We start from the raw sequence: 13435 nt of genomic DNA, 5'->3' as shown, positions 1-13435 counted from the left end.
GTATCTGCCTCATATATCTTTGGACACCTGAACCGCGCCGTAAGGGAAGGGATAAAGGAGGGAGCGAAAGAAGAAAGGAATAAAGAGGTGCCGTAGTAGAGGGCTCCGGAATAATTTCGACCACCTGGGGATCTTTAACGTGCACTGACATCGCACAGGACACGGGCGCCTTAGCGTTTTTCCTTCATAAAAACGCAGCCGCCGCGGTCGGGTTCGAACCCGGGAACGGAAAACTACGCCGTCGGGCTTTTCCGCTCGCTAAGTGGAGTATCCCCTCTAGCGATGTCTGAGCTGCTCTTCCGAAATCTCGGTCTGATAGCGCCGGCCGTTGTGCTCGTCTGGCCGCGGGAATTGATAACCTGGCGATCCGCACAAAAGGATCCTGTTTGCGGTCTCACCGGGAAGCCCTGTCCGTCGGCGCTTGGAAGTGCCTGTCGTGGTCGCCGGTTATCTCGTACCTCCGTCGACCGTAAAGTACGCACCGCGAGGGCGTTCTGCCAGCAGCACAGAAGAACGGCTCGCAGCAGTAGCCTGCCTGCTCCGGCCCTTACCAGGTAAGCACTCTGTTTGTTGCATCTTTCCCTATGGTGTTAGCGCAGGGGCCCACCGCTTCTAACCAAGCGCTCCATCGTCTGAGAAGAGGCCGTTTCCTGGCGGCAATCATCTTCACAGAAACAATGGCACGGACGAAAGGAAGGTGGGGGGGGGGGGGGGGCTGGTGAGATAAAGCGCACTTGATAGGGCTTCGCTCACTGTTATTTTGCAGCGTTCGTCGGCTCCTGGACGTAGCACTAGACCATGACAGAGGATGGTTTCTGAGCCTCCATTGGCATTGACACTAGTCTAACGCGACGTGTATCCGGTTCTCAAAAAGAACTTTTGAGCACTCTTGTCGGTTATAATCCGCTGGTTGACGTGCTCAGGCACGTCTCGTCTCTGCCTCGTCTCTGACGAGTCTCTCGCCGAGCCGTTTCTACAGCGCAGGATAGTGGACTGAAGGAGTTTCTGTCTGGTGCTCCTTTGATGATGAACTTTCTGGCGCTTTGAAAACGCATTGGTCCTTCTGTAAAAGGTTTTACATATTTTGCGCATTGTCCACGGAAGGACAGTTTGACAGACAGGGTGCAGGTAACAGTGAGTGTAATTAGTTGACCGTATCGTTTTCAAGCAAAAAGAAAACGACTCCTGCCAGTCGGATGCATGCTGAAGTGCTGCTGCTAAAACGTCTTGCACCGCACCCGAACAGGTCTGGTTGTTTCACTCAGAATTTTCATTCCGTGCAGCATATTGTTTGTTCCACCCAGGAATATTCAATGTTTTCGCGTGCATCACATTAGCTTCCATGTGCCGTGCGTCTTGTCATTTCTGATATTTTGGAGCTTGGTGCGTTGAAGGAAATAACTGCAGGAATATGAAACGAAGGGGCTTTGAAGCTGCGACCGATAGTAAATGATAAGCTTTTCTGTTCTTGCTCCGGAAAAATAAAGCGTGGGAATTTAATTAAAGCTCCATTACTGTTTAACATAATATTTTTGTTATTATTTCAACGGGCGTAACGCTGTTCGAACAGTGTGAGAAAAAGCTCTTTGATGCTGCCTCAAAGGATGAACTGCGATGCCGCTAAAGAACTCTTTACTAGGTGATGAGCTGTTTATCCCACTGCATGAAGTTAATCCCAAAGAAGGCAAATGGTTGAGGTATAGCAGGCGGTCCCGGAAAAGGCTATCCCCTGGGTTATTTTGGTCCTTGTTTATTCTTAGAGTGGACAGCTTCAGATTACTGCTACACGGACATCTTTAATTTACTTTTCTGTCCCAACAAATATTGCATAAGTAAAGCACCTGTTTACTACCGCGGCACGAGCTTAAACGACTATAGACACTTAAATTTAGTTCTGCGTCTTCTTCTTTCAAATGATGCCATAGACATTAGAATACATGCATCACCACGTGGTATTCGATCGCCTACGACCGCTACGCAATCTATAACTGAATTTCTTCTTGACGCTGCTTCAGTCTCGGTTTCTTCAACCGAATGACGGCTGTGACGTGTTGTTCACGCTTAGGTCACGTGAAGTACGAAAAAACCTGTAATATAAACGCTGATACGGAGTTTTAATACATTACAACACTTAAACCAACCTAATTTAAGAGCTGGAAGGACAACAAACGATGTATCGGCAGTTACATCGGCGTTGTTTTCGTGTGTGTGTGTGTGTGTGTGTGTGTGCGTGCGTGCGTGCGTGCGTGCGTGTGTGCGTGCGTGCGTGCGTGCGTGTGTGTGTGTGTGTGTGTGCGTGCGTGCGTGCGTGCGTGCGTGCGTGCGTGCGCGTGCGTGAGTGCGTGCGTGCGTGCGTGTGTGTGTGTGTGTGTGTGTGTGTGTGCGTGTGCGTGTGCGTGTGCGTGTGTGTGTGTGTGTGTGTGTGTGTGTGTGTGTGTGTGTGTGTGTGTGTGTGTGTGTGTGTGGCAGAGGAAGTAAAGGAAATGAGGGGCTCGTTTGACAAACTTATGAAGGGAGCTAACAGTCACCGAAACCAAGGTGCATGAAACATTCCCCTATGCACCTTGGTTTCGGTGACTGTTGGCTCCCTTCATAAGTAATATATATATATATATATATATATATATATATATATATATATATATATATATATATATATATATATATATATATATATATATATATATATATATATATATTAGTGCTTGGCGCAGCTAACGCCATAGAAACAGGTGATGTCAGTGCAACTTGTGAAGCGCGGACAAGACTTGCCTGGGCAATTTAAGTTTTTGTCCGAAACTGTATTAACTTAAACACAAAGAGAATAGTTCTGCAGCCATTCAGTCAAAATATTCGTGCTGGTAATTGACTAACAGTATATGCGAATAGTTTTACTGTCGCACTGCGCTGATTGAATCTATTTCAATTAAATTTTTATTTCCACGTCTATAACATTTTATACCGGTAAACTTTTGACATGAATGGTCTTTTGAAACCAACTATGTATACGCTCACTGGAGGTTTTCCTTGAAACAAGGTCCAATGTTTTCGCAGCTACATACACATTCATAGCGAAACTCAAGGCAAATACGTGTTTGATACTCTCCAGCATTCTAACTGCAGATGAGTGAGCTACTTTTAAGAAGCTCTGTGGCTGACGCCTTCGTGGACCGGGAGCGGGTTCTCCGGGGAAAGTGTCATGCTAGACATGTGGGCTTGGGAGGGGGATTTTTAAAGCGAGAGCTTTTTAAAGCGAAATCTTTACTGGCCGCAGGTTGAGCAGTTTCGCGTGATTCCTGGAGAGCCGTGCTGCGCATGCGCGAGGAGCAGTGACGACACACGGCGCATTTCTCTCTCTCGCTCCCTTGTCACAACTGCGCATGTGCCACTAGTAGCACCGAGCCACAGGTGTTCCGCCGCTGCGCAGCGCCACGCCTTTCCTCAAAATGCAACTTTCAATTTTCAGTTTTCTCCATAAAAACGAGGCGGATGCGTTTTCATGGTGGCAAAACGCTAAGGCGCCGCGTGCTGTGCGATGTCAGCGCACGTTAAAGATCCCCAGGTGGTCGAAATTATTCTGGAGCCCTCCACTACGGCGCCTCTAATTCTTTCTTCTTTCACTCCCTCCTTTATCCCTTCCCTTACGGCGCGGTTCAGGTGTCCGCCGATATATGAGACAGATACTGCTCCATTTCCTTTCCCCAAAAAGCAATCATTAATTATTATTCTCTTCTTTCCCTCCCCCCTCTATCCCTTCCTTTACGGCGCGGTTCGGGTGTCCACCGACGTATGTGAGACGGTTACTGTGCTTTGCGCGCTCGCCGCGCTATCTGGCATCACGTCACACCGCGCGGCTCGCCGCCGCTGCCGTTTGGTATGATCACACCGCGTTCCTCGTCGCTGCGCTCGCCTCCCCTAGCTTCGCCAGCTGCGTCGCATGACTGATAACATGTCGGAGGATTGAAAAGGAGAGCTCGCGTGCGCCGCATCCACAGTTCTGTCGTCTTAATGCGACAACAACATAGCTAGACAACCAGACTAACCTGGACTTGCAATCAAGATGAACCAAGGCTAACCATGCTATCTATACCTTAGCTTTCGCTACGTATATCCTAGCATAGTCGAGCTAAGCCACTGCCAATTTTCTCTCTCTTTCTCGCTTCCTAGTCACTACTGCGCATGCACCACTAGTAGCACCGAGCCACAGGTGTTCCGCCGCAGCGCCGCGCCTTTCCTCAAAATCCAACTTTCAATTTTCAGTTTTCCCCGGGTTCGAACCCGACCGCGGCGGCTGCGTTTTTATGGAGGAAAAACGCTAAGGCGCCCGTGTGCTGTGCGATGTCAGTGCACGTTAAAGATCCCCAGATGGTCGAAATTATTCCGGAGCCCTCCACTACAGCACCTCTTCTTCCTTTCTTCTTTCACTCCCTCCTTTATCCTTTCCCTTACGGCGCGGTTCAGGGGTCCAACGATATATGTGAGACGGTTACTGGGCCATTTCCTTTCCTCAAAAACCAAACAAAACAAGTGAGCCGACGGCGTTCATAGAGTTCATTGGCGTTGAGGGGGATCGCCGCTAGGGGCCCTAGTGAGCGGGCGCGTCTCGCATCGACTCCGCCAATTTCTGGCTCCTGTGCCCAGCTAAATCTTCCCAAGGACCCATCAAGACCCTCAATGGATCCAGGAAGGTACACGGGCCCTAACCGCTATCATCTTTGGATGTGCCCGATTATTTACAAGAACTGGCAAGTGAAAACGTCTCCGCCTGCTGTGCCGCTGCGCTAAGCCTCGCCACATCGAGGCGAGCCTCGCCGGCGCGCTGCGTTCCTCACTCACCGGCAGCGCACCTACCCCCAGCAGCCATGGAGGTGCAAGCGCAGAGGGAAGACCTTCGTCCCAGTGAGTGGACCCCGATACTCCGCGCGTACAAGGGTGAAATCTCAAGCGCGGAAACGCTGGCCATATCCCATCAAGCAGAGTCTGTTCCATCTACGCCTACGGCGTCCGCGTCCGCTGCCCCTGCGACTTTCAAGCCTACATACAGTCCTCAACAAGAACAGCTGCGCGCGACGCATGCAATCGCACACCGAAGCAAACAACTTGCTTCACTCCCTCCCGGCACTATACGGGCCGTTTACCGACCAAGAGGAGGCCTCGCTTTGAAAGGCACCATGGCGCAGCCACTCCTGCAAGCCCTGCAAGTCAGCGCTGCTGGCCGTGACCTCGGGGATATTCACCTGAGGATCCACCCTACGAATAACACCTTCACGGTCGCTACCCCGCACAAGACAACCGCCCTTCACCTCGTCCAGCTCAGGGAAGTGGTCCTCCAAGAGACCGCTTACCCTGTCGCAGCCTACATTGCACCGCCGGCGGCTGCTCTGCGTGGTCATCTCGCAAGCCTACTGGGAGGAGACGCCGGAGCAGATGCTATGGGACCTCCAGACCCGTAACCCGTACGCTGATATCATTGCAGCCCGCAGAATGGGTAGGACTCATTCTGTTCTGATCACCTTTGCGCACGGACCAGTCCCGCATACCATACGCTACATGAGTGTAGTGTACAGATGCACGCCGTACAAGGGAAGCCCAGACGCGTGCACGAACTGTCGTCGGCCGGGCCATAGGTATGACGTGTGCCTGCACCCCAAGACTGGTCTCTGCCCGCGGTGCGGAGACAAGCATGAACCGCAACATGTGCCCTCCTGCATCCCGACCTGCATTCTCTGTGGAGGCCAGCACCTCACGGGCACCGGCTCGTGCATGGCTAGATATCGCACCGCCCAACCACGCAACCCATCGCCCCAGAAGGCAATGCCCCCTCACAAGGATGACTTTCATCCGCTGCAAACTAACAAGAACGACTTTCCTCCGCTGAAAACGACGCTCCCGTCTACTGCAACATGGGCCTCCAAGGCTGCCGGGACGAACACCACGACCTCCCAGGACCCGGACGTGAGGGCTCTGCGAGAGGAGGTAAAGCAGCTCAGGGCAGCCCTCTCTACTGCCACCTCTGCTGTATCTCCCCATCCACCACCCCCTCCCCTTCACCCACCCAGCCCGCCCAACCCGCTCAACCTCCCCCTAAAAAAAGAAGGCCTGGTGAGAGCCCAGTCGAACCAATAGACCTAGACGCCAAATTTCAGGCCTTCACCCAAAACTTGGAAGCCAGGCTCACAGAGCGCATTATTGCGCAGCTCACTGCACAGTGCCAGCTTATGATTGAATCTACCATTACCCGTCTAATGGATAGTGTCATATGTAGCATCATGACCAAGGTAGAGGAGCGCTTAACTGACCTCACTCCTGGACTCTCAACAGACTATCCTCCCACAGTCCCACTCTCCACACCCCTCCTTCCCCTCACTACCCAACAACATGGCTCCTCCGACGGGCCTTAATTCTTTACAGATTATTCAGTGGAATTGCAGGGGCTTTCGGCGAAAGCGCGATCCTCTGCAGCAAATTATAGCAGGTTCGTCATCCCCACCAGACATTATCGCCATTCAGGACGCCAATGTTTGCAGGCAGCTGCCAGGATACGCTTTTATCCCCTCAGACCCCACTGATCTTCCTCGGGTGGTCACATATGTCAGTAAATCCTTGCATTACGTTGAGCACGTAATTACCTCCCCTATCGCTAACAGCCTTATTGAAGTCTTACCGCCCACACCTGCAAAATCAAGCCTGTTCTTTCTTAACTGCTACCTTCTCCCACGTCAGCCAATTAACTTACTCCCCTCACTTCTCAAATCCGCAACCCAGTTGGCCGGATCAAACCCCCTACTTATTGCCGGAGATTTTAATTGCGCTCACGTGGACTGGGGCTATCGGCGCACCAACCACAGAGGCACAGTTTTGTACAATGAGACGCTGGCGCTCCACCTGACCATCTTTAATGATTTCAGCTTACCTACGCGGATTGGTAACAGTGTTACTGCCGATACTAGCCCAGACCGCACGCTTGGTAGAACTTAGACCACCTGCAGTGGGAAAGAATGCTTTCTACACTAGGCAGCGATCATCACCTAATTCGAATAACGCTAAACTATCGCCGATCTCAGCGCAAATTTACCATTAAACACACTAATTGGGACGCGCTCCGTAAATTTAGACAAGCGCATCCAACACAGGCCCCCTTCGACCTAGGCACCTGGATTATTCAGTTGCAAAAAGACATTCGCCAACACACACTCAAACTCTCGACTCTACGCCAGACACCCCTGTGATTGACAGCAAGCTCGCCCACCTCCTCCAAGCACAGGACAACATAACGCAAAGGTGGAAGACTCAGAAGCACAATAGGAGACTAAAACTCAAACTTGCCCAGATTCAATCCCAAATAATACAATGCAGTGCCACTCTTTGCAAAGCTAACTGGGCTCAGGTTTGTGACGGTCTCCGCGGCAATCTCTCCACAACCCGTGCTTGGCATCTATTACGGCACATGCTAGACCCCACGCAATCCAAATCTCAGACGCACCTTAGCATTCGCCGCCTCGCTCACAACCATCGACAGGACACCGACGCCTTCCTCGCCCAAGTGAAATGCACCTATACAACCCCCGGTCTCCCTTGCAAGTATTTTGATTATGCAGGCCCACCCAGCCCGAACTTGACGCCCTTATTACAGAATCAGAATTACGCGCGCCGCCCTATTGAAATTACGGAATACCGCTCCCGGAGATGATCAAATTACCAATGCAGCTATCAGAAGTCTAGGCAAGGTCATCGAGCACATAATTCTTGCTCGGCTAACAACGTACATGGAAGACAACCACCTTTTCCCCCACAGTATGCTCGGATTTCGCAGGACGCCCTACTTCCCGCGTCCGCGCAGGACGCCCCTACTTCAAATTGCGCATGACGTGCTTGATGATACCATCCCCCACCACACTAAAGCTATCCTGGCAGTTGAGCTCATCAAAGCAATTGACAGAATTCGACACGATGCCATCTTACGGGAACTGCAGGCTCTACAGGTAGGCCCTAAAACCTACAATTACGCTCGCGCGTTTCTCTCGGGCCGCACTGCCTCCCTGCACATAGATCAGATTACCACATCCCTTATACACTCGGAGAGCTCGGAACCCCTCAAGGGGCGGTCCTTTCTCCCCTTTTCTTTAACGTTGCTCTCATCCCCCTAGCTCACAAACTGGCTCTAATCCCACACCTAAGCATACCCTGTACGCTGATGATATTACCACATGGACCACTCATGGCTCTGACGGGGAAATTGAGGAAACTCTTCAGTTAGCAGCAGACACCATCTCCTCTCACGCGTCATCCATCGGGCTCGAATGTTCCCCATCTAAGTCCGCGCTCTTCCTAATTAGGCCAAAATCTAGCGCTAACTCGCCCATCCAAATCAATTTAAAAGGATCCCCTATCCCCATCACACCCGCCCTCCGCATCCTTGGCCTCCACTTGCAGGATTCTGGACGAAATGAACATACCCTTAAAGGCTCAAGGCCTCCACGCAATCCGTGTTGCACCTTCTACGCCGAGTGTCCTCCCTTAACAAGGGTTTAGACGAAGCGGACAACATGAAAGTAGTGCACGCATTTACGCTTAGCCGCATTCTATACGCAACCCCATATCTCAAATTGAACCGCACGGAAACCGAACGCGTGAACGCAATTATCCGCCTTGCGACTAAGGCAGCCCTAAACCTACCTCGTAGCACTAGCACAGCCAAACTTCTTGCACTAGGCATGCATAACACCATTCAGGAACTAGTTGACGCACATCTTCAGACACAGTACCTTAGACTTGCCACTAGCGCCACTGGCCGCCATATACTCTCCTCCCTTCGCATCAACATACCCGCTAACCAGTCAACCCTTATACCCATCCCTCGACACATCCATACACCTCTCGTTGTGAAACCCCTTCCTCGAAACGTCCATTCCCAATATCACATCCCTCGCCGCGTAGCTCGCGCTAATGCTCTCCATAAGTACTATGGGCAAGCCCACGATGCCGTTTGGGTAGATGCCGCATGTACAGCGCATGAAGCGGTAGCAGTTGCCTGCAATCCAACCCTACCTTACCCCCTAACTCACCGTCTTCCCTCGGGCTCTACGCCTAAGGAGGCAGAGGAGACCGCCATCGCCCTAGCCCTTGCACATTCGGACGCCCAATACATCTTCAGCGACTCCAAAACGGCTCTGTCCAAATTTTCCAGGGGCAGGATTCACGCCCCTGCCTGGCAATTGTTGAACACCCCAACCCAAAATTTACCGCGCAGGGTAGAGCTTCAGTGGGTGCCGGCTCACTCTGGGAACCCTGAAAACGAGGCTGCCGATAAATTGGCCCGAGGTCTGATTTGCCGGGCTCAGGACAGTCTCGATCCAGGATTCTCGAGGGAGCGGGCGCACACCTTTGCGGAGCTTACGCAGATACCCCGTTTGGACCGTCGGACTTACCCTCCTCCCCACCCCTCTCGTACGCACTCCCAACAGATCCTCTTCAGACGCCTCCAGACCCGCTCTCTGTCATCCCCTCAGCTTTTATCCCACTATTGCGGCACATCCCCTGCATGCTCCCTATGTGGCGACCCCCACGCCACACTCTCCCATATCCTTTTCGGCTGCCCTGCTGACCCTCCCCCGCGGGGACAGCACGCCATCTCGACCTGGGAGGACTGGGAGGTCCTGCTTATGTCTGCAGACCCGACATCGCAGCTTGCTGCGGTGACTCGGGCTGCCGACGTCATGTCCCGGCATGACCTACTTGATGCAGTGCGGGACCGCGCAATGGCCCAGGGACCCAGCTGGGTCTAAAACTCACTTGCTGAATAAAGTTTTTTCTGTCTGTCTGTCTGTTGGCGTTGACAATTTTGCAAATACCGTTCATTTTCACGAAAGGAAAGACGCACAACCGGCTCTGTGGGTCAGTGGAGACCTCAAATCTCGCTTTCGCTTTGTATATCCTGCATTACCTGGCTAATCCACATTAATTTTTTACTTATTGTTTTCAATTGAAGGTGGCGAGAAATTCGAATATTGGGTGCTCGAAGCTAGCAAAAAGTGAAAGGTACGCGAACGTGTATGGCAAAGGCGCGACGAAGACCACAGAAGAACTCGATGTAGGCGTGTTACGACGCTGAGGTAAGGCAAATTCTGGCGAGTTCGGCAATTCGACGCTTCTGCATATCTTTATCTGTGAGCTTCACGATAAGGTAACTTAGAAACGCCGATGAGCAGCTAAGAAGTGTGGCTGGCGAAAGGCATCCGCTAAGCAAGCTCGTTCTCAGCGCCCCCACTTGCAAATGACGCTGCAATATACGCCTCAAGCTAGTTCATGTATGTGTGTCGTTTAAGGGGGTTTAACGTCCCAAAGTGACTCAGGCTATGAGGGACGCCGTAGTGAAGGGCTCCGGAAATTTCGAGAACCTGGGGTTCTTTAACGTGCACTGACTTCGCACACTACACGGGCCTCCAGTATTTCGCCTCCATCGAAATCGACCGCCGCGCCGGGTCGAACCCTCGTCTTTCGGAAAGCAGCCGAGCGGCACAACCACTCAGCTACCCCCCCCCCCCCCCCCCCAGTTCATGAATGTGCTCCCCTTTCAAACTGGACCTAGATCACCTTGGTAGTGCCTCTTAGTGCCTGGTATGAATATACCTTTGCAGTGCACTTAACGTGTTTATTCCCTTAGTATGCGTCATTCTTTCTTTTGGTTTTCGCATTTTGTTGCCACACTGTACTAGCATTACCTGCTAGGTAGTGGAGGCATAGAGATATTTATATGCAAAGTGGCGTAGTTCACTTCTGGGGTAATGACGGAAGGTTGAGCAGCCTATTTGAAAGTCTTCAGCAGTCGGTTATCTCAGCGATGATGAAAGCGGGAGAAACGCTGTTATTCCGGGAGGGCTTGCCGTGTTTTGTTTTGGAGCGTCCTTACATCATGAGGTATACCCCCCGTCAAAAGTGTACGGCCCAAGAGGTTTGTTTGCGAGGCCTGCAGCTTGCCTCGTTATGCATCCTCAGCGGCCGTAATCTCTCAAAAGAAGAATGGCTTCGAGTCCTTAATTTTCCCAAGCTTTGGACTGCACGACGTGCTATGGGGCCCCGCTAAACAGCTTAGAAGAAAAACCGCATAGGGCTGTACACTTTTAACGGGGGCTTTACATGATAAACGCGAATTGTTTGGTTTGGTTTATAGGGTTTTACGTCCCAAAGCAACTCAGGCTATGAGGGACGCCGTAGTGAAGGGTTCCGGAAGTTTCGACCACCTAGGGTTCTTTAACGTGCACTGACATCGCACAGTACACGGGCCTCTAGAATTTCGCCTCCATCGAAATTCGACCGCCGCGGCCGGGATCGAAGCCGCGTCTTTCGGGCCAGCAGCCGAGCGCCGTAACCACTGAGCCACCGCGGCGGCTATACGCGAATTGTGTTCCTCATTCTCCTTGTGTGTTAGCGTCTTATTGGTCGAAGTCTACAATGCTATGCACCCTTCTCAAATCGCTGCCAAAAACATGATAGTTTGTTGTACATTCTTCAAGTGCCCAGAGACTCCTGTTTGGGTTTATGAGGGATATATCTATATTAATGCGGCGAGTTGGGCGTGTTGGTACATGGTTTTCTGGAAAAGCAGCGCTGAACAGACGAGGACAGAGACGAGGCGACAAGGACGGGCGCTGAACTGACAACAAATTTTATTGAAGGGATTCACACTTATAAACGTAGTGTAGCTACCGTTCGCGCATGCTCAGAAAAGTCAGCTCTTTTGGTGAAAGGGCGATAGAGGCTGTGCTGACGCAGCCCTCTCCCAGGCTATATATCTGATTTGATTCTGCTATTTCTCTAGTCATACGTACACTGCTCTTTCTGATTATGGAGGTGTCATCGAGTGCAGGAGTACAATCTAGGCAAGTGATACAGTGACTTGCGAGGAAGCTAGAGAAATAGCAGAATCAAATCAGATATATAGCCTGGAGAGGGCTGCGTCAGCACAGCCTCTATCGCCCTTTCACCAAAAGAGCTGACTTTTCTGAGCATGCGCGAACGGTAGCTACACTACGTTTATAAGTGTGAATCCCTTCAATTAAAATTTGTCAGTTCAGCGCCCGTCCTTGTCGCCTCGTCTCTGTCCTCGTCTGTTCAGCGCTGCTTTTCCAGAATATATATATATATATATATATATATATATATATATATATATATATATATATATATATATATATATAGTATATAATATATATATATATATATATATATATATATATATATATATATATATATATATATATATATATATATATGTTGGTTGGTTGGTTCGAAACCAACCGCCAGCCACCCACCGGTAAAAATGGGTACAAGAGTCCCCCGGCTCGGCGACCGGCTTCCTCAGGGGTGTGCTATGGGGGGCAAAACCAATTTCAAACACTCAGGACTGCAAAGGTGGTTCATGATTCAGATGAGACATTCAGTTGATCTTGGCGTTCGATGAAGTTTAAATGAGCTCGCTCTACGGGTGTTCAGCAGATGAGAATGTGCTCGAAGAAGTTCAGCATGCTGCGCCATCAAAAAACCAAAAGCTCGAGAAGTCACCATGGCGCTTTATCGACAAACGAAACGGAATCGACATACCCAGCGCGCCACTTAGTTTACGCGACCTAGTGATGCTCCAAAGTATCGTGGTAGTCCTGCAGCGGCAGGCCCGGTCGGCTTGCTGAGTGCTTTGTGCAACCCTCTCGATATGCAGGATGGATTCGACAGAGGCCGACAGCGGCGAGGATGTTCAGCTCGAGCGTCCCCGCAACGCAGTGCTGCTGGGCTGCTCGGCGGCGTCGATAGTGGCCACTGCAGTCGGCGTGTTCGCCGGCATCTTCCTGCATCCGGCCATCGTGCTTCTGCTCGTGCTGGGCAACGCGGCCAGCGTGGCGCTGGCGCTGCGCTGTGGCTACCGGGCCGTCCAGCCCGAGCCGCTGGGAAATGCGGCCAAGGCGCCCGACGGCAAGCCGGTCTTGCCGGTCATCCAAATCTATCCTCCTAAGATGGTGACCGAGCTCTAGGACGCCGTTTCCATTCAGCGTGCCACTGAGCACGTGCCGCGTTCAAGCTTGGCTGTGTCGGTAGCACGAGAACTTTCTTGACGTGCCAGTGCACCGCGCGCGCATCACTAGCCGTAAAGGGGCCTTCGCTGAGGCAGCTAAGGCTCAGCCGGCTTGTCAGCGCGTAGTTTTTCGTACTTCACGCCAGTACCGCCCCCTAGTGAATGCCCGCTGCCACTCACGATATAGTTCCGGGTTCCGGCACTGCGCGAAGCGCGAGCACCGCGCGTTCAGCGCTCATGAGAGGGCGGACAGTTCAGGTGTATGTATGCTGTATCGCGTAACAAGAAAAACGAACAATGTGCGTAGAGAACTGTCGCATTCTTCCTTACCAGGTCTGCATTAACTTGGTTTTCCCCGATGCGTTGTTC

General features: G+C 51.5%; 1 protein-coding gene across 1 annotated transcript; it reads left to right on the top strand.

Annotated features, from left to right (window-relative positions):
* The first annotated feature begins 267 nt into the window (after nucleotides 1-267).
* Nucleotides 268-13165, top strand: LOC144113095 (uncharacterized). The gene is made up of 2 exons (XM_077646015.1): nucleotides 268-554; nucleotides 12716-13165. The coding sequence occupies exons 1-2, from the start codon at nucleotides 283-285 to the stop codon at nucleotides 13023-13025; spliced, it is 582 nt and encodes a 193-aa protein (XP_077502141.1). The 5' UTR covers nucleotides 268-282; the 3' UTR covers nucleotides 13026-13165.
* The last annotated feature ends 270 nt before the right edge of the window (nucleotides 13166-13435 follow it).

This window comes from Amblyomma americanum, chromosome 1 (genome assembly GCF_052857255.1).
Source record: "Amblyomma americanum isolate KBUSLIRL-KWMA chromosome 1, ASM5285725v1, whole genome shotgun sequence".
Lineage (NCBI taxonomy): Eukaryota > Metazoa > Arthropoda > Arachnida > Ixodida > Ixodidae > Amblyomma > Amblyomma americanum.
The sequence above is the reverse complement of the archived record's forward strand: the minus strand, read 5'-3'. Positions and strand labels throughout refer to the sequence as shown.